This window comes from Harpegnathos saltator, unplaced genomic scaffold, assembly GCF_003227715.2.
Source record: "Harpegnathos saltator strain DR-91 unplaced genomic scaffold, Hsal_v8.6 scaffold213, whole genome shotgun sequence".
NCBI classification, from domain to species: domain Eukaryota; kingdom Metazoa; phylum Arthropoda; class Insecta; order Hymenoptera; family Formicidae; genus Harpegnathos; species Harpegnathos saltator.
The window spans coordinates 1,115,348-1,143,209 of NW_020229999.1; the positions used below are offsets into that span (position 1 = coordinate 1,115,348).

General features: G+C 53.0%; 1 protein-coding gene across 2 annotated transcripts; it reads left to right on the forward strand.

Moving 5' to 3' along the window:
• The first annotated feature begins 9,981 nt into the window (after nucleotides 1-9,981).
• LOC105192643 (uncharacterized) lies at nucleotides 9,982-27,862 on the forward strand. Of its 2 annotated transcripts, none has more exons than XM_025298293.1 (11): nucleotides 9,982-10,842; nucleotides 13,523-14,473; nucleotides 14,635-15,266; nucleotides 16,890-17,079; nucleotides 23,016-23,188; nucleotides 23,539-23,601; nucleotides 23,687-23,814; nucleotides 24,300-24,671; nucleotides 26,150-26,493; nucleotides 26,691-26,795; nucleotides 27,259-27,862. In XM_025298293.1, exons 2-11 carry the CDS (start codon nucleotides 13,531-13,533, stop codon nucleotides 27,699-27,701), a joined length of 3,393 nt encoding a protein of 1,130 aa, XP_025154078.1. In that variant the 5' UTR covers nucleotides 9,982-10,842; nucleotides 13,523-13,530; the 3' UTR covers nucleotides 27,702-27,862. The 2 variants fall into 2 exon arrangements, with proteins under 2 accessions (XP_025154078.1, XP_011155215.1); XM_011156913.3 differs by having other exon boundaries at nucleotides 9,985-10,842; nucleotides 26,691-26,957.

Consider the following 27,862-nt stretch of genomic DNA (forward strand, 5'->3'; position numbering starts at 1 on the left):
GCGACAAATTGCAAAGTATTACAGCGTATACTCGAAACGCTGTCGTCGTCTTCGGACGCGGGGAGAGCTTTTATAAAACGCACCCATTCGCGCGATAAAAGTCAAATCTTTCAAGCGCGCGGTCGCTACGTCGCGACTCAATCTCGCAGATCCGTTTTCCCATGTAACCGGAAAAGCAGTGCGTGCAGCGTGTTTCCCTCGCCTCTTCCTTCTTCTTGCCCTCGCCATTCCTCGCCTTTACCTCTTCTCTCTCTCTCTCTCTCTCTCTCTCTTTCTTTCTCAGCTCAAAATATCTCGAAAGTTTCCTCGTAAAGTAAGGCCACGCGGCGGAATTCCCTCTGGCCAATTAAAGTCTCGAAATCGGACGTGCTCGCTTATGCAGGCAAAACAGGCGAGGGGTTAAGAGCGAGAGAGAGAGAGAGAGAGAGAGAGAGAAGAAGCGGAAGACGGGGCGGCAGGGAGGATAAAGACAGAAGAAGGGAGAAAGAGAGGAAGGACGAGACACAGCCGTGGTCGGTGAATGTTATTACTTATTCGACTCTGGGATTTTAAGGGCTGGTCGGATTTATTTAGATATTCCGGCAGGAGCATCTGCTCGTGGTTCGATGTCTCTTCTCCGCGCGCGCTCTCACTCTCTTCCTCGGCCTCTCCCGCTCGTTTCGCTCTTCTTCGGCATTAATATACACCGGGAGCCGTGGGTAGCGGTATTTTTACATAACATTAGGTTGTTCGTGCCGCCCGAGACCTTGGTGTCGCGGTCTGGGTCACTAATGGGGGTTAAAACGCGAAGGCGAGACGAAGGCCGCGACGAAGTCGAGGCACGAACGCCCGCGCGGCTCGTCCTCGCGGGTCCTCAGACGTAAGAGATTGCCGTGGTCGGTCCCCCCCTCCCGCGACGACGGCACGATGACAATCGGCGGGAGAGACGCGCGTCTCCTCGGGGAAAATTAAGGAGGAAGGAGCATCGACAGACTGATTTTCGCAAGAGCGCGATGTTTCCTTGCTCCCGGCATTCTACGAAAATATAGTTTCTACGAAAAAAATGCGCTTCTCCGGAGAGTTTGATGAAAATCACTTGCGTCACTTTGAGATAAGGAGTTTCTCGAAATGCACGGGGATACTTCCCGTCGGCAACCGAGATGTAAATATAGTCCGCTCTCGCGTACGAGCGATATTCCGGCCCCGATAAGGACATATTGTTTGACACGTCCGATCGATTTATCGTCGTCCTCGTTACTCGCTACTTTCGATGGCGCGGCCGGTCGACGACCTCTATTCGCTCGCGTTCCGATCAACAGCGTTGGAGTCGAATGCAAATCGAGACCTTTAATTGGAAAGTGAATCCGACTATGGGTCACGATTATTCACGGCTGCCGGGTAGCAACCAGTCCCGATACTCGCTCGCTCGCTCGCTCGCTCACTCGCTCGCTCGTTCGTTCGTTCGCTCGTTCGCTCGTTCGTTCGCAGCCAATTGTTTCAAATCCCGCATTGTTCCGGAATCCGGATCAACTGGGTCTTACGGTCACGCTATTTAAGAAAACATTTTCGAAGTTTAATGGCGTCGGCGCAATTTCAACGGCGCGGCCGGTGCGGGAGTGCCGATGCATATTTCAAACTCAATTATCCATTATGTGTCGCCGACGAAGTGTGGAGATCGCGCTAATTTCCGATACACGTGTACGCGCCGACTAATAAAATAAGGTCGCCGGCAGATTCGACGAGGCAGCGACGACGCGCTACCGAGGGACGTACAGGGTGCAACATCAATATACAGATCAGTATGACGGGTTGCTTGCTCCTATTCAGACGATAATGTTTGATAATGTTGTTGAACGATAAGGGGTTGCCGAAAAAGTCACTCGTTGACTTTGTTCATAATGATATTTGCAGTGCTCCCAGTTATGATAAATATTTATCTCTTTAACTGTCACTTTCGTTTATTCTGCTCAATTCCGTAATATTGATTTCTCAGTTTCACTCTTCTAAATATCTTTCTTAATTCAATGAAGCTCGACTCCAGTCGATAAACTGTCGTAACCATCATGGTACAAAGTTAGTTGCACTTGTCATAACTGGGAGCACTGTTCAAATATCATTGTCAACAAAGTCAACGAATGACTTCTTCGGCAACCTCTATATTATTGTCCGAATAGGGGCCAGCAACCCGTCATACTGACCTGCATGTTGATGTTACACCCTGTACGTAAGCTGTTGCGTAATCGTCTCGGGTATTAAAGAATTTTACCCGCCAGTCCGAATGCGGGGTTAAGCGGATCGATAATAACCGCAACAACCACCGCGTATTTTTTTTTTTCCTTCAATATTATTCGCAATATAAATATAGGGGCGAGCTGACGGAAATGCAGACCTCCGAGAACAGATCGCAGGATGTTAGTGCGAGTAATCTTGAATTACTATTTTGAACAGAATCAATTGGTGCGAACTGGGAACGGCTAATGGTTTTCTCGTTAATAATAAATGGGGATGTGATAGTTTGAGAGGTGAGAGAACCGGTTCGCTGCATACGGCATAGGGAATCCGGCTCTCGCCTGTCATTATACGCGATGCGCTTTTAAGATTTAAGCTTATCCCATGATTTAAGATTATCCGCGTATCCTGCGGCCGGCTCTTAGAGACTTACATTTCTCTCACTTGAATGTTATTCCTTCGCGCTACGTTCTCCCGAGAGCAGCGCGATGCACAAGTCCGCGTTCCTCCTACGATGACGATGACGACGACGATGACGACGACGACGACAAGTTTCCTGTTCCTGTCGACGAGGCCGAACAAAAAATCGAAGGTCACGATGAACCGAGGGAGTGACGAGGCGACCGAAAATCCCAGTGGTGGCAGTAAGGGGGACGGGGTGGCCGGCCGGCACGCACCCCCGAATGACAGATGGTATTTTCGCGTATCATGATCGCGGCTCTCTCTCTCTCTCTCTCTGTCTCTCTCTCTCTCTCTCTCTCTCTCTCTCTCTCTCTCTCTCTCTCTCTCTCTCTCTCTCTCTCTCTCTAGGATAGTTTCCTATATCGTAGAATATACAGCTCCGGTCTGGCATCGTCGACATGTCGATAGCAGGCCTCGCCGTGCGATACATCCACCGATATCCCCATACCATAGGCATACCCGCGGACCATCCCCCTCGTTCGACCGCTAAATGGCCAAGCGAAGCCACCCCCATGGTGCTCAATTATTGATACTTACCCCTCGCGTCGCCTCGCGTGCGCGTTTCCAGGGCTGCGTGTACCTCGATGCGTCTCCCGATGCGTGGCACGGCGGATGCACTCTGGAGCGGCCAAGGAGACTATCGGAGGATTCTCGTCCTGGAGGAATATCAAGGATGCGGCTGCTGGCGCGTTTTTTACCACTCGGTCAGCGCGAGTTGAAAACGCGGTCAAAGTGGCGGATATTCGGAAGATCGCTCTTAAACGTTCTCGAGGTATTCTTTTATTTTCTCAGACCGCGAGCTTGATTTCCTGTTTTTATTATCCTGCCTCTCGCGGTTTTGCGCGCTGGCAGCAAGCCGCGGGTTCTTGAGGAGAATTAAATCCGGGGGGAGGCGTCCGTAAAAAATTGATTTGACGTGTGTCGAGCACAATTTCTTCTGAAAATACAACTCGGTATTCCGTCTCGATCGAGAGCACTGTTCGGTAAGCACGCTCGAGAAGCGCCGGCTTTTATGCATAAGTCCGCCTTTCGCCGGGAGTTCCGGTAACTTGCGCAAATTCGCGATGCTCACGAAATTAGCGGTCGATGCCGCGGTCGCCGGCGAAGCCAACGACGCGTGTGCATCGGGAACGATTCGAGGTATCGCCTCGAACGAAGTTTCACGACGCCACGGGAGTTCAGTTACAGAAGCAAGACCGAACGGCGCAGTTGGCGAACTTGGGTATCGGCGAGCGAGCGAGCGAGCGTTTGAGAACCTCTGTTGTCCGCAATGGCCTCGATTAACCGTTTGACCGGCTAGAGCGAACGGTGGACGTTTTCCAAGCAGGCTCTATTAGATCTACCGGAAGTCCGGCGCAGGTTTCCGGAGGCGGGCGAGTCGTCGTTTCACAATGTTTCTTTGCATCGAATTCGGCTAACTGATCCGGACCGGAGGAAAAAGATCCAAAAAGCGGCCGCGCTGATTGGAAGTTTTCTCCGTCCGGCAGCGCGGCGTACCTCTTTATCGGGAGAGACGTCGGGAGAGATGGGTCGGTAGATAGATAGGTAGATAGGTAGATGGGTAGATAAATAGCGAGAGAGTGGGGGGGGGGGGGGAGAGGTCGATGGTCGTGGCTTTAATTGACAGTAGATTTCGGATTTTGGAATTTAAGCGGCCCGCGCGGTACGGCGCGCTAATGAGTATCGAAATTGCGGCTTTCGAGAGCGTTTTTCGAGAGTGCGCTCGCGGCTGAAACGGAGAACAACGGAGGACGATGACGCGCGTTAAACGACGACGAAGCGACGAATCAACCTCGCCAGAATGCGAATTCACGATTCGGGATTTTCGGGCTCGACTCGAGCTTGGAGCTCGATGCGACTCACGAAGCTAACGCGCGACACTTGGAGCGGACTCGATCGAAGCGTAAAAGTCCATCCGCATTGCAGCGCGCGCGGAACGCGACAGGCAACCCCATTAATATCCCAAACGTTGGCGCGGCTCCCCCCAACTCCCCGGTTGCTGTGCCAGCCGAGCGGGATGATCTTTCGATCCTTTTCATAAATTTCAAGTCGGTCATTGATTCGACGTTCGCTCTCGCTCTCTCTCTCTCTCTCTCTCTCTCTCTCTCTCTCTCTCTCTCTCTCTCTCTCCTCTCTCTCTCTCTCTCTCTTTCTCTCTTTGCTTTTCTACGTTGTACGTCCGCTCGGCGAGTTCAAAAAGAGAGAAAAACGTAAAAAGGAGAGAAGAGAAAGAGAGAAGGAAACAGAGAGAGAGAGAGAGAGAGAGAAAGTGAGAGCAGAAAGAAAGGCGCCTGTCTCCATAAAGCGATCGTTGGGACCCTCGCCCTTTTTCCATAGGACGCGCCGCGCGTCTCGCCTCTAAGTGTATTAGACTCGCGTTTCGGGTCGTGGAAGAAGCCGAAGAGGACGGGAGCAACGGCAGAGCGGAGAGAGGGGGAGTATCGCGGAGAGGTGGGTTTCGAAGGGTGCGAGAGGGTAAGTTCGAGGGCGCGGGCCTGTACCCCGCTAATGGCACCCTCGGGGTATTCCCGAAGAACCCTCCCGTATTTATTATTTAGCGCGGGTTCGCCGGAGGAAGCGAGAGGAAAAGGAGAAGAATCGGCCGGAGGAAGAGAGAGCGGGGTGGGTGGTTGGTGGATGGACGACGGAAGGGGGCTGCAGGGGTTCGGGGGATTTATCCCGCAAACGTCGCGCGGCCTCCGGGACGACGTTGTTGTGAATGCGAAGCCGCGGAAACCGCGGGAAATTAACGTCGACGCGCGGTCACTTACGAGGGCAAACGAGGGGGTCGACTTCGCCCTCCGAGTTTCTCTCGTGGACGATGCGCGTGGACGGAGGAAATGTAACTTTCGACTCGCGCTGCGCGCTGAGTCACCGGCGTGTTCGGCATGATAGAAAAAAAAGAAGAGGCGAGAGAGCGGCAGTGGGGGGAGGGGGGGAGGGAGAGACAAGAAACGATGATAAGTAATGGCGAGTTTCACAGGGAAATTCCATGGGAAGTGCCGCGGAGCTTCCCTATCTTCATCCCCCGTCGTTGCGGGAATTCAGCGAGGGACCAGGAGCGAAGAGATTAAATCCACTTACAGAAGATGATCTACCATTAGCCCGACTGCGCGGGCTCGCTATTCGCGTGCCGGTGAATCGGCGGATTGGCGGCCGCGGGCGGACGGGGAAAAGCGCGCTTTCGGTCGAAGCATCGACGTCGAGCAAAAACAGCAGGTGCCGTCGGTTAAACGGAGAACAGCGGTAGGAGGAGGAGGAGGAAGAAGACGTTGAAGAAGGAGCCAGGCGGGCTACCGAAGGGCGGCAAGGTACCGCGGGAGCGGCGGCGAGAGTACAGCGGGCGAAATCGGAAACGATTGTCGCTCGCGTCCGTTCGAAAAGGCATCGCGGGCGCCGGCAATTTGCGCGTCAGGGAAATGCATGCTTCGCTGGCAGCAGCTGCGGTACGTTATTGATACTACATTTCTCCCGATTTGACGAATTGCCGTTGCCGGACTAATGGTCCGAATGCGAAGGCAGCCGCCCTCCCGCCCTCCCCCTCCGCCGCGGCCAATCGTCGTCTCGGACCAGGTCTCGTAAAACTATAACTCGCTCATAACTCTCCTCCGCTGGTGAAGGAGGAGGAGGAGGAGGAGGAGGAGGAGGAGGAGGAGGTGTGGGAAGAACGTGGGCGAAGGGGACGCGGCGCGGGATCCGAAAGGAAACCGAACTTATGCTCGGTTTAGCCGTCTCAGTCGACGAGGTCAACGAGCTCGAGAGCCTCGCACGCGACCGTACGCGCGTCGGTTCCTGTTTCGCCAGGACTTTCGCCAACAGGACTGCTCCCGCTGCCCGGCATTACCGCCCGGAATGGCAATCGCGCGCCGTCGTCCGCCAACTGATTTGGCCGAATCCATTCGGCCGCGAGCTGATTTATGCCCGCAAGCGCGATTGAGCGCTGCTTAGGAGCGCTGCGGATTCTTTCGCGGATCACCGCCGGCGCGCGAGTCGTAAGCCGGATGATGGTCTCCGCCGTCGTGCTTTTGTCGTTCCTCCTTTCTTGGCTGGAAGAAGGGTGGATCTCACATTCTGATCTCGGCTTGTTTTAGCTATCGGACGCGTTATATGCCTGACTGGGTGATAAATTTGTGTTGGTGGTATGATTCACCGTTGATGGTTTGGGATTTACTCGCTTTCATGACACGCGCGATTATCGATTGAAACAAAATATTTTATCACGTTTCCGCATGGGAAATTTCTGTTTTTTTCTTTTTTTTCTTATTTTTCTTTTGCCCCCGGGGGTTTATTTTTACATATACAGCCGCGTATGCAGTGCTAACTGCCTGGCGATTATTTTGTGTTTGCATAAACAATTGCGCACACACCGACAGTGCCATCTGCCATCGGTGCGACGAACCGTCTGACTCTCCTTTGAAGTATCGAACGACGGACGAGTTTATCTATCGAGGAGCGTGAATTGTTCGCACAGACGCATGCAGCGAAGAATATAAAAAATTAATAATAAATTATCTCTGCTGTACATATATATATATATATATGTATGTATGTATGTATGTATGTATAATTTTTCCTTCAGTTTCCTTCGAAGTGAGGCGATGATAAATGTGCGCAATGTAATTAAGAAATTGGCGCTTCCTCGGACACTGTTCGTTGCTTCGGACCGAAAGTACGCCTCGCGATGGAGAAGAAATGAGATTATATCGCACATTGTGAATCGTTTTGCCAGCAGCATTCCTGGAATGATAATAGCGTCATTTCAAGTGTTCGCGTAATTAACGCAGCTAAAAACTTTTGACCCTTAATTACGTGGCACCATTGTGTGCTCGAGGAGTTCTTTCTTCCTCCCAGATGCGGCGCGTAAACGCGAATGTGCCCGTGCGCTCTCTCCGCTGAAAAAAATCTCCGCGTTCTTCAGCCTCGCGTTTAATATAACGCGTGTACCTTTCCTGATTACTTTTATTTCCGCGGCACACGCGGAATTTCTCGAACGAGGTAGGTTTCATAAGCGCGAAATGTGCTCGAATGAAAATCCAACTCGGTTCCAGCGAAAGTCGCGATTTATCGTCTCTTACCTTCACCCCTCCCCTCTCTCTCTCTCTCTCTCTCTCTCTTTCTCTCTCTCTCTCTCTCTCTCTCTCTCTCTCCCTCCCTCTGTCTCTCAGTCTCATTCATTCAATTGCCACGCGTGTAGTCTGCGGGACGTTAATCGGTCGAAATCTCAATGGGCGCGCGATCGAATGGTTTGCGCGGCAGAAAAATGCGATGTCAGGACATCGCATTGTAGTTGCGTACAGAAAACACAGCGAAAAAATGCTCTCGCACGCATTTCGCAAAGATCGTAGGAGAGCGGGCCTAGCATCACGCTCGTTGTATGATCGCACACCTCCATTGTCTCTCTCTCTGTACGTTTGGCTGAGAAACGCCCATTCAACGGCTGTTTATGTGGACGAGTCCGTAACGCTTGCGCTTCCATGTTATTTCGGTAAATACTACTCGCGGCGCATCCCATTGTCTCGTGCGTCGAATATTTATGTAAAACGAGCTGTTGTCGGGGGAGCAGCATTCTATTATAGGCGCAATACATCACATTATCCCGCGTGTCGTGTCCCTACGCGTCGTATTATTTTGTCGATTGCGCGTCGCGCTGACTTCGCTGTTCGCTGCTTTGTTTCCGCGCGACATTTACCCTCTCGCGCGAGATCCGACTCTTTCGATCTTCGAAAGGAACGCGAAACGAACCTTCCTCGCACTCGCGTCTCGCGCGACGGGAACTCGCACGCGCGCGCGCGCGCGCGTGTCTTGAATAAACGAGCGACAAATCGGAATCACTTTTATTTCCCTGCTGATACTAATTGATCGTTTCCCTTCGCAACGATAGCACGATAGCGCAGTTTTTAAATTATCGGCGGCGCACAATAGGGCGTCGATCCAATCGCTTACTACCGCTCGGTAAGACAGCCCGCTATTTAAGTCCCTTAAAGAGAGAGAGACCCACTGGATAAGTGACTGGAGAAACTCCCCGGATGGAAGGGACGGGTCGTATTCCCAAAACTACCTGCAACACGCTCGGCCGCATGTCTCCCGCATGTGTTCCGTTCCGTGAAAGTACCGCAGGGATAGCAAGGAAAAAGAATGAAGAAAGTTGAGGGCGAAATACACGCGCGCTAGATTCTTCTTTTATTCCTTCCCTGAAAATTATACCTCTCGTCCTGCAGCGTGGTAGCCCACTTAAACGGTCGTGAAGGCGTAGCTGGCCGCTAGTTAGTTGCAACTCGCTCTCTCTCTCTCTCTCCCTCTCTCTCTCTCCCTCTCTCTCTCTCTCTCTCTGACCCGCGAAATGCGCGCAATCTGTCTCTCTCCGAGACGGACAATTAGATACTTTCAATAGATAACCACGGGGTTCTCACAGCTCAAATATCTCGAGTGAATATTCGGCGGTGAACGAAGCAAAAGACGCTCTCTTCTCTCAGGATCATTCGAGCTCATCAGGATCATTCACTTCTTTCCTAATGTATCTAATCTCATTTTTTACGGCTTCTTTATAAAAAAGGAAAAAAAATTAATCCTATTGTGCATACAATATCTAGCCAAGTCCGACAAGCTAACCTAATAACGCAGTGTCCTCTCACTCGCGGCGTCATTCTCAACGCGAGAGCCGAACTCCGATCGATGTCCGAGCTCGTGAATGAAGCGGCCGCTTATCACGTCGGATAATGAGCCGAGAGGAAATTTCCTGCGCTCCCGAAAGTCCGCTTCGGGTCGAATCGAACGTCCTACCCTATCCATCGAGCTCGGCTCGAGGCTCTCGAGAGTGGGTGGGCTGACACGCGGACGGTCCCAGAACCGAACCGAACGGCGGTTGTCGGCGTGCGATTGGCAAGGAGTGAGAGAGAGAGGGACGCCGTGCAACGCGCAGTCGGGGCCCTTGGGGCCCCTCTAGCGACTCGAGAGGGGAGAACAGGGGGCAAAGGCACATTCCAAGGCAGAACGGCTGCCAGTGAAGGTGGAAGGCCTCGACAGTCTCTCACGATATCCTGCTGCTATACTCGCGCCGTGTATAGTCACCGTTCGCTCGTCCTGAGCCTTACGCCTCGTTCGCTTATGATACAGGCACGCGATTTCCGTTGTGAATTCGTGGCCCGTCGCGTGACCGTCGTAAGGCGAAACCTTAAGTTCCATTTTTCGGGGGCGAGAGGGGGAACGTCCGGTCCCGAGCGTCGCGAACCTGCTTGTGCTATGGTGGTGCTTAAGTCGTGAAAATTTCATCAGCCGAGTGAACGAGAACGAGAAGAGTCGTCTCTGTGTGTGTATGTGTGTGTGTATGTCTTTTTTGTCGTGCTACAGGTATTACATCATTGTAATATCGCTATCATTGTCGCGAATCATACGCTGCACGTTGCTCTCGTTCGCGTCGACCCCAGCGACCCGAACGTTGCGCTTTCACAAGGCGACTCGCTCGGCGAGACAGTCCCAGATCCGGCAATAAATCGAGCAGGCAAGCTTCTTGCTGTTGCGAAGTGAAACCGACTTCGAATAAGTAACGGTCCCCGCCATCGAGCGCGCTTCTTCACGGACTCATTAGCAGCGGACCGTGACGGTAACTTGCAGTGTGTCAACGGCGGCTGGAAGCAAGTGCTCGTGCGGCGGATGAAATCTCACGAGGACTCTGTTTCCTCCTGTGACGTGACTGTCGAGAGGCCGAGCGTACGTCTCGAGCGTACGTGAGGTCCACTCGCGCGATTTCGAATTCCTCCGCGGGATCTCATTGTCGGAGGAACTCGAAGGAAACCCGCGAGTCTCGTTCACACGCGTTCACGTTCCACCGGCTCACCTCGCTCCGGGTCCCTCACTCCGGGTCCTATGCCGTGGGTCCTACGACTAGCGATGCTCCGAGGAGCAGCGCAACTTAGGCGTCCTTAGGCGTCGCGTCCCCGAACCGAGCGACCGGTAGAGAGCAGGACGAAAGCGGCGTCCGCAGGTGCCCGTCGAAAATGCGCCGTTTCGGGCCCACCGGAGGGCGCTCCCGAGGGATAACGAGGCATGAGGCTCATGACGAGGAGCATCGGGCTCCTGCGTGGTGCGCAGCTCGCCGGGTATGCGGAAGGCGCGCCGCCGTTGGCGGACAGTGATTGAGAGGATCCGCTCGACGTCGGGAGAGCCGACTCGCAGGTGAGCAGCCAGCCGGCAGTGTGTTGAGTTTCGATCACGCTGCAGCAACAGCAGCAGCAGCAGCAAGCTGCTCGTTGCTCGCTTTCGCAAGGCGCGCTGGGCCCATATCGCGGAAAGGTCGGCCGCGGCTCTTCTCACGGTGTTGCGAACGCCGGGCGAGCGCGCCCGGCGCCCGGGAAAAGCGACCTGGTGAACGCGATTCGCTAGTAACGACGGGATAACAATGGGCCGTTTCAGCTCCGCCGAAACTTGCGTCGGCAAAAATTCCGTTTCGACGCATCGTCAAGTCTCGCAAGTCCCCTCGACCAAGCCCGGATTCTCACTCGATGGTCTGCCCAGACGAAGAAGAGTCCGAAAGTATCCTCCGAGCTGAAAGCATCGAAAAATCTGTTGACAGGTCGGACTGACAGAGTTCTCTCTGCCGTCGTCTGGACGGAAGGTGGGAATCCAGCATGAGTCGAGGGGTGTGCCTGTTCAATTTTCTACGTATAAATATATTTATTTATTTCGCACATTCGATTACTCTCCGGTGAGTTCGTTTTTTGCGCGATCATGAGATCGCAAGATATCGCTGGGAGTGAAGTGGGAGGGGGGGGGGGGCAGAGCGCTCGGGATCAAAATTATAACTAACGCGAGGGTCGCGACGGAATGCGTTTTTGCGGAGGCACATTCGCTCGCTCGTGGGATGTTTTCCAGGATGAGCGGAATTAAATCCACGTGCCGCGCGGATATTTCCATTCTCGCGACGACATCACATCAGGATCGTTGGACGACTGTTGTGAGAAAAAGCCAGTCGGCCAGCCAGGGCCGAGCACGCTCTGCCATCGGCATCGAACTTGACCGTGGCCTTCGATGCCTTTGCGCTCGTATAACGAGATACGAGGAATGTGAGCGGCCGGGAGTCACCGGTTGTACTTACGAAGACCACTTCGGACTGGTTACGGCAGCTAGATGCTCGATATCGTACGAACTGGGCACGTAGTGCTCGCCGTTGCGACGTCGCTGCGTAATCGGTCGCGCAAGGCGAAGAGTCTTCGCGAGAGTCTTCGGGGTCCTCGGAGGAGGACCTTCGCACGCGCGAATAAGACACGCATGAATCGGAATTTCACGGATCAGAGGAGATAAATTTGAAGCTAATCGTAATCTCACGGTCGCCCGTGAGCGATAAGATAGAGGAACTCAAGTGGCGGTGTAGGTGTGCAATCGGTAGTCTTCCGATACTCGTGAAAAATAATCGAGCGATTTACTTTCCGTAAACTCGAGCTGTTAATATCTCTCGAGAATTTCCCGTCCGGTTTTTACACTGAAATATTCTTTTCTTTTAGATGATCTTAATTATAATATTATATATTGTTACGTTGTAATTATATATCTTTTTTCTAAATGTATATTAATGTAACACAATTATTATTTGGGTTGTATTGCCTCCTTCAGATATTCGCTCGAATTATTAATCGAACGTTCTTAGTTGCGCGCAGTCCGACGAGAAGCTGGCGCTTACGATTGAAATCCGCAACAATTCCTAACGAGATAAACGCGTAATAAACCGCCTCAGCGCGGTCTCCGAAGTCCGCGCACAATGCTCGATCATAAAAGTCCGCCCCCTCTTCCCGAGAGTCGTGAAGGACCATCCAGTCTTTTCGAAGATATTTATTTAAGTTCGCCGAAAGCCATCGGAAAAGTTTTAACGACGAGTGGTGATAATAAGCCGCAAAGTTTCGCGCGTTTCCGCATCCGGAGCGGATACGATGCTACCCTCCTCCCCTCCCCCCTCCCTCCCCCCCCGCTTGTGGTTCTTCATAATTCAGAGATTCGTTAGCGCTTCGCTTCTCCCGTCGCATCGTCTAGGCTTATTTATTAAATGTCGATCTTTCATACGCCGCACCGCGGGATTAATTTCAGCGCGTCGGAAGCATTCAGGATCTTCAATTGCATCATTGAAATTTCCTTCTCGACGAGTAACATCTCGTTGAATTGTATTACAAGGAATCACGCTATTGAATTATTATACGTATCACTGAGCTTTCTCCTCCAGCGAGTAGCAACATTTCCCGAATACACTTTTTATACAAAAATTATATCCGATATCCGCGGGAGAGATTTCCGCGGATAATAATCGTCCCTTCACTCGCTTCCTTCGAATTTGATCGCGTCGAACTGTCTAACGACAGCTCTCACATTTTTCATTGGTTTCCGAGTAAACACGGCTCATTACCGTCATCTACGCGAGACGAGGGTTAATGACAACGGCGTTGACACATCAGCCGTCCAGATCAGGATCGACCACCGCGGTGCAGCAGTTTCCCGCATCTCCACGAGAGACAGCTCGTTTTGTTGCCCCGCTTCGTTGAACTTGATAAATCGTCCCATATTACGAAACAGCGGGAGCCACGTCGTAAAAAGTAAGAGCGGCCGAGGGATTTCACCTAGCGGACACTTCGTGTCTCGCATCTCTTCCCCGCTATTTACCACGCGACGCGAGGCGCTCGACGCGTGTGACTTTTGCTCTCCGTTATTACGCTTGACGAGAAGATTGGAAAGCAGCCCGTGCTTCTCTTCCAGTCGATTATCAGTCACGATCGCCGTATTCTCGCGCGTATTCAATAAGAGGATCTCTTTTGCCGCAGCCCCGGCTAATGTGCACCCTTCTTCTCTTCATACATCCTCTCGTTCCACATAGGTAGTAAAATGTCCCAGCCAGAGTTGATCAGCGACTTGGACGTGTCGGAAAGTACGCAGCATCCGTGTCAGTGTTCCGCGATCAGCAACATGGACCCCCTGAGGACACCGAGGGACAGGATGGAGAGGAATGTCGGCAGCACCAGGATCTCCAACAACAGCCAAGACCTCCCTCGCAGCTTAGAGACCCTACAAAGCGCCTTCGAGCCGATACGCAGACTGGAGAGCCCTCACCAGGATAATTCGCAGATCAACTTGGACAACACTAGGAACGTCGATCTGCTGGAGCATCAGACGAACATGTCGTCCAACTCCAGGTCCATCAGCGGCCAGAGCTCGATGTTGTCGCGGCACGGTCACAATCTCTCCTGCAGTCCGCGCAACTTGGACCTCTCTCGCAATCTGGCATTTGAAGCGGCGCGACGCGTCCAAGAGAGCTCGAGTCTGCAGGACAATCAGCATAGCTTGACCTCGAGCCCCAGCCCCTTGCTGGAAGCTGGACCGAACTTGCTCGACGCGACCAGTAAGGAGCTGGACAAGCAACTGGAAGAGCATGCCGGCTTGTCGCAAAAACAGAATACCCCTAAGGACAAGTTGAAGAGCGTTCAGCAGGTTCTGAACCCTTACCAGCATCATCACGAGCCCGCGGCGGTCGATCGCGGCGTGCACGGTCATTTTCACGGGGATATGCACGCCCACATACATAAGCACGCCGATAACTTCAGAAGCGCCACGAACTTGGACGCCGGCGAGGGCTTGATGGGCTATCAGCAGCACCAACGGCAACACACGCATCATCATCATGGTAACACGAAGGCCAGCGTCGCTCATCATCATGCTTCGGGGGCGCATCACCCGCACGCGCAGGCCATCGCAGGCCACCATCACGGCAACCTGGCGGCCAGCCTCACCGGTCATGTTCATGGCAATTCCGGGCCTTTGAGCGCGTCTGGTTTGTATTTCCTCCTATCTCTTTTCATCCTTTCTCGATTTGGACTCCACACCGAGCATTTCGCAAAGTCTCTCAAATATTAATTATTGTTATATAATAGATAAATGTCTCGAGGTGAAGAGAGCCTCAGCTATCAATGATTGAAGACGTGCTTGTTCCAGGTTCCGGTTCCATCAATCAGGCCAGCTCCGCCACCCCGACCGGACACCATCATCCGACGTCGATGCCCATCACCGCCGCGATAAACCACGTCAACTCACCGCACAGTCACCATCGGCTCGGCACCGGCTCTAGCCTGACCCACCATTCGAACCCTGCCTTCCCGAGCGAGCATCATGGCACATCCAGCGCTTTGAGCGGCGCGTCGTCCAACTCGAGCATGATGAACCACGGCGGCTCGCCCGCGGTGCACCGCCATGTGGTTAATGTCAACAGTAGCCTGTCGACGACGCCGTTGGGTGGCCATCATCACGGCAGCTCGTCGGGTAGCCTGACAACTGGCCACTCCAGCGTCAACCATCATCACGTCAGCTCTGGCATATCCTGCGAGTCGTCGTCATCGAACGCCAACACCAGGACGCACAGCAGGCTCGACCACGTGCACGATCATCATCATCACCTACAGCCGGTGCACTCGTTGCACTCGAGCCATCCCGACACCAGGCAGCGGGACCGGGCGCCCTCCAGCTTGGATCATCATGGACACCACCACGCTCACGTCCACAATCATGGCCACCCGCACGGACAGAGCGACACCAAGAACGCGTCTCTGATGGGCGTTGATGCCATTCAGGTGTGTGAATGATTAACGTTTAACGCTTCCGCTATTAACGTTTCCGAGAGCGTTTGTTGTTAAATTATCGCCTATTAATCACGCGACACATTATACCCTGTGAAACATCAAGCTGAAAAGTCCCGAAGCATTTTTCTCTGCGACGTTGACGCTGAAGTAACAATCATCAAATGAGATCCAACCGATCAGCGCCATCTTTTAGGCGAGCGAACGTCTGTGCGTCGCGCGTCTGATAGCGCGCGTAGCAACGTGGCGCGCTGATTGGCTGGATTTCACCCGATGATTACTATACTTCATGAAGCATCGCGGAGAAAAATGGCCCGGAAGCTTTTCAGCTTGATTTCCAATGAGGAATAACGCTACGCGATTAATGGCGAGGCGCCGATCAAGAAACTCCGTGTATACACACGTCGTCGATTCTCAATCGCGGCGAGTTCTCAATGCTGCGCGCAGAGTTCTCTCGGGACGCGCGACGCGGCTCTTCGAGTCGCGAAATAAGCGCGCTGCGCGATGCAAATTGGACAGGAGCGCGAGGAGGGGAGAAAAATTCAGGAGAAGAGAGAGAAAAAGGGAGACGCGCGAAATAATTAGATTCGGCGCGATCGCGCCTTCCCATATAAATTCCCCTTCCGCTTCTCCAAATGAGGAGAATGACTTATACCACTGTTCCGCCCAAGCGGCTCGTATATTCCTGGCGGATTTTTTGCCGCCACATCTCAGAAAATACATGTTCGTGAATCGCCATATCTCTATCCGCGCACGCTTGAGTTACGTTCGCCGTGTCCTAGCCACGCGAGAAGCTATAAATCGTGTACTAAGCAACGGTTCTGCCCTTAGAGCTTATATCAGGAAATATTTTCAGCCGAAGGCCAAATGCAGCGCGCACGGATGATTAATGATCCGTTGCCCGTTGCAGGAATACGTCCGAATTTCGCGGCGAATGCGACGAAAAATATTTCACTCGTTCTCCGTCCGCGAGTGTTGATGTCGAAAACGTCGAGCGATGCCGCGCCGGCAAATTGCGAGATCGCGCCTCGCTCATATCGCGAGTTGCTTCGAATGGCCGCTCCCATAGTTGAACGACGAGTTTGAGACAGACGACAGAGAGAGAGAGAGAGAGAGAGAGAGAGAGAGAGAGAGAGAGAGAGAGAGAGAGAGAGAGAGAGAGAGAGAGAGAGAGAGAGAGAGAAAGACTCGTCGAGCGGCGTAACGTCGTCGCGGTAATAACGGACACGAAACCTTTCGTAAAAAAAAACGAATCGACCGTCGCGTCTTCGATTAGTTCAGTATCGTACTTAGTGCTCACAGTAATGAGCCGAGTTAGATCCTCCAACGATCTGATAATTATATACTCCGAGACAACTAGTTCTCTCGGTCCCTGCAAATTTCCGGTAATTGCCGCTCCGGAAGAGATCCGTCGACAAAAAAGTATTATCGCAGCTCGTTAGGCCGATTACCGATTATCGCCCGCGACGAAGGTGCAAATCGCACGATCGAACTTGCGACTTGAGCGTTACAAGGGAGTGCTTTCGTTATCGCGGACTTCATCCGCGGACTGTCGCCGCGTTATCAACTCGCTCGCGTGAATTGATAACGAGTTGACGAGAGCACTCTGACGTCTAGGTTTCGGCCCCTACGAAGAACAAGTGTCAATGTCACGTGGTGCAGCAACCCGGAGGAAACAATAGAGGCGCCGAGGGTGAGAGTGACGGAGGCGTCGAGGTGACATCGAGAACGCATCAACCCCCCGCTCTACCGCCGCGTCCACCACCGAGGCCAACAAGACGCTACGAGACAACCGCTGCCAATCAATGTAAGTGACTAACTCGCACGCGATTATTGAATTTTTGCTCATGACAGTAGCGCAGTGACTGTGCGCTTGCAGCAGCGATTTCGCTCACCCGCGAAAGCAACTGTTTATTTTAATCGATGATTTTGTCAATCGTCAATTTTCTCATCGCCAAGATCATCCTCTCCGATAACGAACACAACGACGCGCACGAAGTCTCATCGACGACTCTGGTGAATTTCTAATAATTTACTATTCTTTTCTTCTCAAGCATTTCCCTTTCCCCTCCTCTCTCTCTCTCTCTCTCTCTCTCTCTCTCGCTCGCTCGCTACGCGTCAGACGAGAAAAATAAAATCGTCCGAGCGGCCCGACGAGACCCGGGAACAAAGTCGAGGTGTATTTTCCATGAGCATATTCCACGCGCGTCGATATGAATAGCCGATTCGCCGATGTGACGTTAACACCCACTCCATATCGGTGACTTAATTTCCATTCGAGATTGAAATGTCAGGCAGTCGTTGAAATGTCGGACGGCGGCGTTTCCTGAAAATTCGCCCGAGCGACAGCCGGGGGAGGACGCGACGCGACGCGATGCGAGACGCCTCGTCGATAGTTGGGGTAGCTCCATCTTTGTATGCCGGCTTGTTTTACGATTATCCCGACGACGACGATGACGACGACGACCGCACTATCAGCCGGATGAGAAGGAGGCCTGTGCTCGGAGAAGCAAGCGTCCTCGCGGGCCGTCTTATCAGTCGCGAACATGCGTTATCGACGACCACGCGATAGGTTTCTATCCCGCTCGCTCTCTCTTGCCCGGGGGAACATTCCCGCGGAATTTCAACCCCCGACCGCGCCGGGTCGCTCGAATCATCCGGGGGTATATCGACCAGTCGATGCTCGCACCAACCGAGAGTAGGACGACCCCGTCGTGGGATGCGGGCGAGTTAAAAACGGGCCGACGATACGACACAGCCGTCGTGCTATCAACGTGGCCTTTCTCTCTTTCTCTCTCTATCTCTCTCTTTCTCTCTTCCTCTCTCTTCCTCTCTCTCTCTCTCCCTCTCTTTCTTTCTTTCTCTCTCTCTCTCTCTCTCTCTCTCTCTCTCTCTCTCTCTCTACCTTTCTTCCTTTTTCGCGCTCTCACCCTATCACTTGCTCTCTCTCTCTCTCTCTCTCTCTCTCTCTCTCTCTCTCTCTCTCTGTGTGTCTCTCTCTTCCTCTGTCTCTCTGCGTGCCTCACGCGTGCTCAGTATCCGCTTCTTCTTTGCTGACGTGGAGAAGAAAGCCGGATCACCTGGGTCTCGTCTCGAGCCAGCAACAACGGAAGCCGCCACCTGTGGGACACGCTACGACGACGTGGCCGCCAGCGACGTTTCGCGGATCTTCCATCTGGAGCGCGCGATCATCGATACGGGGGGTGGATTTTCGCGTCTTGGTTGGACGGTGGTGGAAGATCGATACGCAGACGATATCGGATCGCTCTCGTCCTCCGTGGCGGATTGATCGTCCGCTCATGGCACGCTCGATGAAGGCCGACGAGAGAATCCGCCGTGTCAGTAATGACTTCCGATGACGGCGATTGTGAATGAGAGTGGGCCCTCGAGTCGGTCGGAAATGCGAGACGGACAGGTGACCTTGGAGAGAGAGACGAGTTCATGGTGACACGTGACCTGTGTGCACGCGTGTGTGTGCGGGATATCGCGGGCGCGTATGACTCGACGGCGTTGTCGCTGTTAATCGCAGTCGCGAGTGTCGTTGTGCAGCGTCCATTACTTTCTAGTGCGAACACGGTCTCGCTCGTCGCAGCTTCCCCGGGTAATGACGGGGCTCTTGCCCCCGTGCGATTAGTCTGTCGTCATTAGCCGCGAGTTCCTCGAAAGTAATCTCGATAATCTCGTCCTCGTTGCAACGCACCTTGCAAGTGGCAAGCTACTTAATAACTGTGCATCGCTTCAGCGAATGCGGCTTCAGCGGGCCTCCTCTACTGCTCTAACGCAGGAAACCTCGAAGTAGTAGAAGAGAAAAACCGCAGTCGCAGGTGACTGTGAAGAAGTGTCGGCAAGTGTGTGCACCACACCTGATACGACTGTAACGTATCGCATTACCGAAGCACAGCTTGCAAAGCCTCCCTTGCAACAGCAATATTCACAAGAGACACCTGATCGCGGCGATGCCGCGCGCGCGCGCGCGCGCGATTCGAAGGCCCGACGATCGCGACGACGCGAGGATAAGAGCTGAGCTAATTACGATCGAGAGCGATGCTCTCGAGTGCTGAACTCAGCAACTCGGCTTCAGAGACTTTACGTGACGCGTGGCTCGTTCGATCGATTGAAGAGGGCTTCTAGTCGATTTGTGGTCGATCATCCACCGCCACGGGTGTTACGCGGCAGTGAAAGCGATCGAGCGATCTTCAAGGAGGATCGTCGCCACGTGATAACAGGCGACAAGAGGAGCGGACAGGGATATGAGCTCGCGGGGTTGCTGAGGGTCGTCGCGGAGGGTCGCGCCAAGGCGGGAAGATGGATGGCAACCCCGTGCTCCAGATAGTGCGCTGCCGCCTCGGGACGGAAATGGAGCTGGACAACCAGGGCTACCCGTTCCCGATGGCGACGCACTCGCACTCGCACTCGCACCTGCCGCATCCGGCGAGCCACGCGCACTTCCCGAGGCCGCATTATCCGCATCCCTGTGGTACGCCGACGATCAACCCCGAAGCTCGCGCGTATCGAGTCAACCCCTTTTTTTTCTTCCAACCTTTGCGCTCCCTTTGTGCACTCGTGTGCACCGTTATTAATAGGCCGACGTGCGTCGTCGTCTTGAGGCAAGGTCAAAGGTTGCGCGGCGTCATCTCGCTCTTTCGACGCGTTCGCACGCGTCGTTCTTGCCTCCGTTGGATCCGCTGCACCAGCGTGGTAATCCGCGAAATTGAGACCCACCTCGTCCGACGTTGTCACCCGCGATGTTGACGCGACGGCGAAGCGTGGCGAAATTGCACAGTCCCCTTCCGCCCCACCCCCCCCCTCCCCCCACCCCGCCCTCCCTCATGGTATATAAGATGATACATTTTCTTCCTTCTTCGTGGGGGATGCGACTCGACAAGTTGCGCCTTTGCAACATTAGTCGGGCTTTTCACACTAGCCCATATATCTTCCTCGAACGAACGCTTGTTCGTTTATTATGCGCCAATTATTTGTTGTACCTGTGGGTATTTATTATATTTCCTTCTTTATGCATCGCGCGTCATTTGTACGTTATTGCGTGTGATATGTCGATCATCATATTTACGCCGATGTCGCGCTTCTCCGCGCGCGAGCGAGAAATTTCTCCGTCCGACGTATCGACTATCCGCCCGCCGCGTACGAAATATTCTTAGCCGCTCTTAGCCCCGAAATAGACGGCTCCGATTTCGCGAAGGGGGATGGCCCGGATGGAATTGAGTCGTCGCGCGTTTACGCGCGCACGACTTGGATGCGGGGGAGATACGGAGGCCGTGTTTCACGCAATTGCCGCTCCGCTCGCGTGCAGCAATCGCGGGACGTCTCGAATAGCTCGTTAAACACACTCGTTCTCATCGTTAACGTGCTCAAGCGTAGCGTTTCGCGGCTTACTCCTCCGTGTCCTCGTCCCCCTCTCCCGCTCCCGTTCCAGCACACCGTTTCTTCCCACGACGGCCGAAATCTCAGGCGCGGTGAATCCTCCCTCGAATTCCCAATTCGTTCCGCATCGTAGCCGGGGCCTTTCCTTCTCGCCGATAAACACCGCGACGCGAACGACACGGGCGTGTCATAGCCGGGGCGAAAAAGGTCGCACGGACATTGTTGCCTCGGAGGAAAAAAAACCGCGGGTGTCTCACGAGTTTCTCAACAAGAGGCCGTGGGTGCATCCGCGGGGCGAAATGCGCGCGGTTGCGTACACGTCCCGGCGATGTGACGTTACCAATCGCCGAGATTATTGTCCTCGGGAACGTGAAAAGTATGAATTCACCCCTCCGGCGGACTGGATCGACAGAAAGAGAGAGAGAGAGAGAGAGAGAGAGAGAGAGAGGGAGGGAGAGAGAGAGAGAGAAGAGAAAAAGAAAGAGACAATGAGCAGCCTCCTTCAAAGGATCCCCTCGACTCCGCCCTTCCTCCCTCCGGAGTATTTCCAGCCCGTGAATTTTGTATCTAACCTTTGAACGGCAGATTAGGAGATCTCTCGGTGGGCGCTCGAGCGGTATTCGTTGGAAAATTTTCCCGTCGGAACTCGCGCTCTCTTCTTTTCATCGCCAAATATTTTTACCCCGCGAGCCTTCACGGCATTCATTCTCAGATACGTCCCTCGCCGATAGAGAGAGAGAGAGAGAGAGAGAGAGAGAGAGAGAGAGAGAGGGGGAGAGAGAGAGAGAGAGAGAGAGAGAGAGCGATCGTAAATTCCCGACGAAAATAATGTTCGGCCTTTGACCTTTGCGCCCCGCGTAACTCGCACAATGACTCTCGTCCCCGCGGCGTTTCATGACGCGGAGATGCGGAGGAAGAAAAAAATGGTCGAGCGCGCACAGCGGCGAATCAATATCCTAGATTACGCTCGCGCTCCGCGAATTTTCGATCTCCCGGCCGAGAGAATCGGCGATGTACGCGCGATTGCAAATTTTATTCCCCTCGCCGAGGGACGACGAGTATTAGTACATTGTCTTGAAAGCCGCGCGCTGTATTGACGCGCGCGCGCGCGCGCTCGGAGAATTCATTGAGAGAACTTCCAATACGGCTCGCGCGTTCGGCTCAATAGGGTGCCACGACAATGCAAGCCGAACCCGGATGCCATCAAACGGAATAACACAGCTGCGTCGAGCGTTACGTTGCAAAAGCAACGTCGTCGTGGACGCTTCGCGGGCTTTCGCGAGCCGCAGCGAACGGAAATACAAGCGGCGGCTTCTCGCCTCCGCGCTCGAGAATCGCGCGCGCGCGCGCGGAATTGCGCTCGTGCGATGTTTTCGGGTGGATCAATCGCGACTTCTCCCTCTCCCTCTCCCTTTCCCTTCTCGTCCTTCTCGACACTCTCGTACCGGATCTTGCGGGGTTTTACTTTCTTTCCTCAGCATCGCGCGCAGCTTTCGCCGTCGTTGATATCCGCTGTCGCAGCTGCCGCGATGTCTCGATGTCGCTCGATGTTACCCTTCGCCCTTAACCCTTCCGAGGAGATCCGGACGCAGCCGGAGCAAGCCGTGCCGGGTCTTCGGTTAGTGGGATAATGCGTGGCTCCCGTGCGTGAGAATCTGACAGCGGCACCCCTGATCTGGCCGCAATGAGAAACGTGCCGCGAGCGAAATTCTCCGAATCTCCGCGCTGACATTGATTACCTTCGCGCTCGCATTGATATTCTCTCGCACTTGGGCGATGCATCGTCACACACGGCGCGCGAGATTAATGACCGCCGGCGGCCTTGACACCGTCGGTTTTGACGGACCGCGCGACCGTCGTACTCTCGTTCTTCAACATCTGGCTGCCGACACGTGACTCTTTCCTGCGTGGAAAGGGAAAACTTGCGCGCGGATCCGACGGCTTTTTTTTTCTTTCTTTCAAAGGAAAAGAGAAACTTGTCTCACACGCTTGAAGCGTGTTAAATCTCTTCAGCTCTTCAAGAACGTTTCTGTTCTTGGGGAAACATTACAAGGACGGTGCTTTGAGAAGCAGTAATGTTGCGACAGTCCAGGACATTAATTTGATCATTTGAGTTTCACGCGCGTTTGACGGCGACTTTGGCGATCGTGCGCGTCCGCGCGAGCGGAATAGGAAGATGTGAAGAACGATTTTCTTCTCCAGTCGCAGGGATCGGCCGAGGACGTGCCGCGGTCGCCGTCGTCGGCCCGAGGTCGAAACGGCTGGGATACACACGACAGCGAGTCGGCATTGCGATCACGCGCCGGCTGTTTCTTCGTCGCGCTGGCGATTTGAATTTCATTGACGGACCGTCCGTTGCAGGTCACACCGGGGAAGGCGGCTGCTGCAAGAAGTACGTCGTCCTCTGCTGCCTTTGCGGCGGCCTGAGCGCGGCGGTCGGCTGCCTGTTTTTGGCGGTGCACGCGGTCCTCTCGGCCCACACAGCCAGTCTAGCGCTCTTCGAGACCGTGCCGTCTTACATTCCCGGCATTATGGTGAGAGACAAAGATCGATCGGTCGTATTACCAAAACTGTCTCAGCGCGAGACGCGCGAGAACGTCGAGCTAACGCGTCGTACAGCTTCGGTACTACTTTGGAAGTTAATCGGTCGTACTTCACCGGCAGCGGTCTCATCTTATTGTCGAGTGAATTGAACGATCGTCGTTGATCTTACGTAACGACGGCTGAATGCTGTTGTCCGCTGATGGAAATTGCGTTGCGTGTTCGCGCGACGGAGGTTCCTCTGAGCGACGCGTTTTCTCGTTCGATCGACCGGCTGAGAAGATCGCGCAAAGGCGCGCTTCGACGGCGCCTTATTAATTATATAATTAATTAACGCTTCCAGCTGATCCTGATGGGTTTCTTCACGATGCTGTTGGCCAGGCGAAAGCACAGATACGGGCTTTTGGTAAGTTTTTCGTGGCCGCGCGCGGTAAAGCGTCGTCGTTGACGCTGACGATTCCGCTGTTAAACCGGGTTTATAACTTTTGCAGATGAAAGTCTGCGGTTCTGTGGGAGTGGTGTGCGCGATGGTGTGCGTCCTCGTCACCGTCACTACCACAGTGATTCACATGTCCCGATTGCAGGGACTTCGCGAGTGCGTTTACACCGCGCGCGCGAGGTACGTATTTCGCATGAGCATTCAAAGGATGGGAGGAAGAAGGCGAGTGCACGGCTCTTGATAATGATCGTGTTTGCATTTGCGCAAATAACGTATTCAATTTCAATTTTCCTCCAAGTAATTCGATTCGCGCAAGAGTACACACTCACGCGGAGAGAATTTCACGGTGAAAATTACCACAGGATTTTCTAATCGAGAGATTCACGGAGATTCTGCCTTGATTTATCATTATTCCAGGTTTCGCAGGTGATGTCTTGGGAACTGAAATTTGCCGTTAAAAAATTTACCATGTTCTTCGGTAAAACAGACTCCGATAAGTCTAGTCTTGCTGGGAAATCCGGCAAAATCGAAGCAAATTTGCATGAGAAAAGAGCCAAGATATTTTGTCTCCGTGCGCAAGTTGTACTTTCCACTTTCCTTAGAGATAGTCGCACATATCTCCCCGGGCAGACATTAATCTCAAATTTCCGCTCGTGATAATTTAGATCCTGCACGTGTTACGGCGCGCCGCAGTCGAAAGGCGATCCGGGGGTGCTGTTTGAGGGTACACCTCATTGCGAGGCGGTGCACGGCGCGCTGTCGGACTGCCTGAGGGCCCTCTTCGGCGTCTCGGTGGCCGGTATACTGGCCTGCATATTCTCCTGCATGCTGGTGTACCAATTGTTGAGTCACGAGAAGAAGAAGATGTACTGGGAGCAGCTGGAGCTGCGATGCAGGTCGCTGTACGGCCAAGGAGGCACCGTCGGGCCGCCGGCCGGATCCTGCGGATGCTGCAACGATTGCGGCGGCGCGAGCCCGTGGTGGGCCCAGACGCCGGGGAATCTCTATACGCCGAATCCTGATATCGCGCCGTCCAGGTACGCTTTCCCTTTGATTCATCGAGATCGAAAGGAAAAAAGAAATCCACCTTGACCTTGACGGGAAAGTAGAGAGACATTCGCTCTTATAGAATAATCACCATTTAATGATTATTATACCTATTTATCTTTATTATCGTAATTGTGTCGCATCATACGATATAATATTGTACAATACATGATACAACATTCTGTTGAAATATATTATTAAAAAAAGTCCACTTTGACGCGGACAAGTAGAAATATATTCGCTTTTATAGATTAATTACGATATAATAATTATATTTATTTCTCTTTATTATCGTAATTGGGTTGCATCGTACGATATAATACTGTGCAATACATGATGCAACATTGCTAAAATATATATTGTATGATAATATAAAGGGTGTCCCAAAATTCACGCAAGAAGTAATTTTGATAGAAAACACAGTTTTATGATAAAAAATTGTAAATTTTTTATTGATTCACAAAGTATACAGTATAGGGTTATGTATGGAATAGCATATCGGGTAAGTGGCCTCCGCGACTTTGCTGGCACATGTGCACTCTTTTGTTGAAATTTTCCATGACCGTTTTGCATAAATGTGGCTGAATTTCGTTGATACGGCGCTCAATTTCCTCCTTCAAGGCGTGGGTGGTCGTGGGCTTGTTGACCTTACAAACCTTAGACTTCAAAAAACCCCAAAGAAAAAAGTCCAACGGCGTTAAATCGCATGATCTGGGCGGCCTGATCTGATCGCCAAAACGGGAAATTACACGACCAGGAAATGACTCATGCAGTAATTGAATTGTTTCTCTTGGGCTGTATGGCATGTGGCACCGTCTTGTTGAAATCACATGTCGTCCACATCCATATCTTGCAATTTAGGCACAAAAAACTGGATTATCATGTCGCGACAGCGAGCACCGTTAACTGTTATTGCCTGACCAGCCGCATTTTCTTCCGAAGAATGGTCCGATGATGCCTCCAGCCCAAAATCCGCACCAAACAGTGACACGTTGTGAATGCACTTGTTTCTCAACAATCACTCGTGGATTTTTTTCTGAACCCCAAATGCGACAATTTTGTCGATTAACCAAGCCGTCAAGATGAAAATCAGCCTCATCGCTGAAGATGATTTTGTTCGAAAAATCAGCATCCACTTGTCCATATTGTTGTTCCATAATCCATTCAACGAACTCTCTTCGCTGTGGCTGTTTGCCCGATATGCTACTCCATACATAACCCTATACTGTATACTTTATGAATCAATAAAAAATTTACAATTTTTAATTGTAAACCTGTGTTCTCTATCAAAATTACTTCTTGCGTGAATTTTGGGACACCCTTTATAACAATGTGACAATTGCATATAGAATAGCTTCGTGCAAACATTCACAGTCAATTTGACAAGAGCGAAAAGTCGTGCGCGCGGCGATCAGGAATTGCAATGCCTGCTTCTTTTAAGTACCGACGAATCGTATTTCTTCCTCAGGAGATGGCGATTGCCTTGGTCCAGATCAAGAGGTCCGGCGCCGAGTCCGGACTCGAATTACGGCTTTCACACGCAAACGCGACCGGCGGAAGCCAACGTGGAGAGCGGTGCGGGACCTTACAGTGTCCTGAATTCGCAGTCGAGCGGTCCCTACTCGGTCTTGAATAGCCAGAGCGCCCCGTACACGCCGAGCACCGCGTCCTACAGCGTCCTGGAAGCACCTGTGCCATTGTGGGGACCGCCGCCACCGTACAGCGACCCGAATAGCCCAGCCAGACGGCCACAAGTGACCGAGTCGAGAACCAGAATTGCCAAAAGGATGGATAACTTTGAGAATAACGAAGGTAAAGCATTCATCGCACGCCACGAGCCGTGCCATTCCTATTCGCGAAGAATCCTATTCTGAATAACTTATTTAACGTAATGAAAAATCCGCTACAATTCTTGACTCGATAAGCTCAAGAGCAGCTCAGCTTTCGCTAAGCTTGGGACGTTGAACATCGGATTAATATTAATTACTCGTGTCTTCTCGAACGTCCAGATCACAGAACGCGATCCGCGAAGCGACCCTCCGACAATTACGAGAATGCCGAGGAGATCTCCAACAGCACGGATCCCGAGGGCGGGAACGAGGGAACGATCAAAGGTAGGAGAGCCAGGAAGCCCTTGAAGGGCGTGGAGAACGGGGCATTTCAGCAGGAAGCGAATCCCGGCCCGAAGCAGTCGGAGAGCGAGCTGTATTTCGGTGACGTGTCCTCGTGCTGCGGACCCGAGAGTAGTTTTTACGATCTGGCTGTGGAGAAGGAAGGTACCTACCTACCAAACTTCATCTCACGCGTCATCGAAGTCGCGTGACGTTCCGCCGCGGTGGAAACTCCACGGTCGGACGTCCGAGCGAATCTTCCGAGAGATCACACGCGCTTTTTGTTCAGTCGTCGTTACACGTCCAGCCACTCGTACGCTCGCAAGTGCCCGTCGTTACGAGCCCTACGAAAATAGTCCGCGACTCACGCGAATATCTCTCGCGAAAGCCGTCGATGCCCCGCTGCGACGCGATTCGCCGCTTCGCCGCGAGCGCACGTCTTCAACCGACGCGTCTCGGTTTCCAGGCGCGGAGCATACGGAAGGTGTCGACTACCTGGCGGCCAGGCTGGGCAAGCGTCAGCTGTCGAAAAGGTCGCGGCTGCCTCTTCCTTTGCCAGCCGACAACGGCGACATTCCGTCTGACAATTACGCGAACAGCGACGAGCCGAGGAACTCGAGGGGTCCGTTCCTCGCGCCGGACGCGCAGTACGAGGTGATCCAGCAGGGTCGTTATTCCTACTACGCATCGAAGGACGACGAAGAGCTGCAGGAGGGTCCGGCGAGTTCAGGATACTTCCGCGAGGACGAAACGGAGAGAAGCAGGGAAAGGGATTACAGGGATTACAGGAGCAGCCAGGAGGAAGAAACGCCGCAATGCTGCCTCAGCGATTCCACGACCCTGGACTCCGGCTGGCAGAGCGGGGAGCAGCCACAGTCGGACGATAACGTGCGACCGGTGAACGTGTGACCCTAGACGATCGCGAGGATCTAGTGCGAACAAAGTGCGACGAGAGCGAGCGACGAATTTTCGCTCGGAATCGACGGACGTGTTCTCGCCGAGATGCCACCAACGACGCGGAGAGACGCGACAATAGTTTTCGACCTGTGAATACGTAATTTAGATCGACC

Coding starts and splice junctions, on each gene's coding strand:
- LOC105192643 (XM_011156913.3), top strand. CDS start 13,531: ATGTCCCAGCCAGAGTTGATCAGCGACTTGGACGTGTCGGAAAGTACG. Junction 15,267..16,889: donor TGGGCGTTGATGCCATTCAG/GTGTGTGAATGA, acceptor TCTGACGTCTAG/GTTTCGGCCCCTACGAAGAA. Junction 17,080..23,015: donor GACAACCGCTGCCAATCAAT/GTAAGTGACTAA, acceptor CGTCCGTTGCAG/GTCACACCGGGGAAGGCGGC.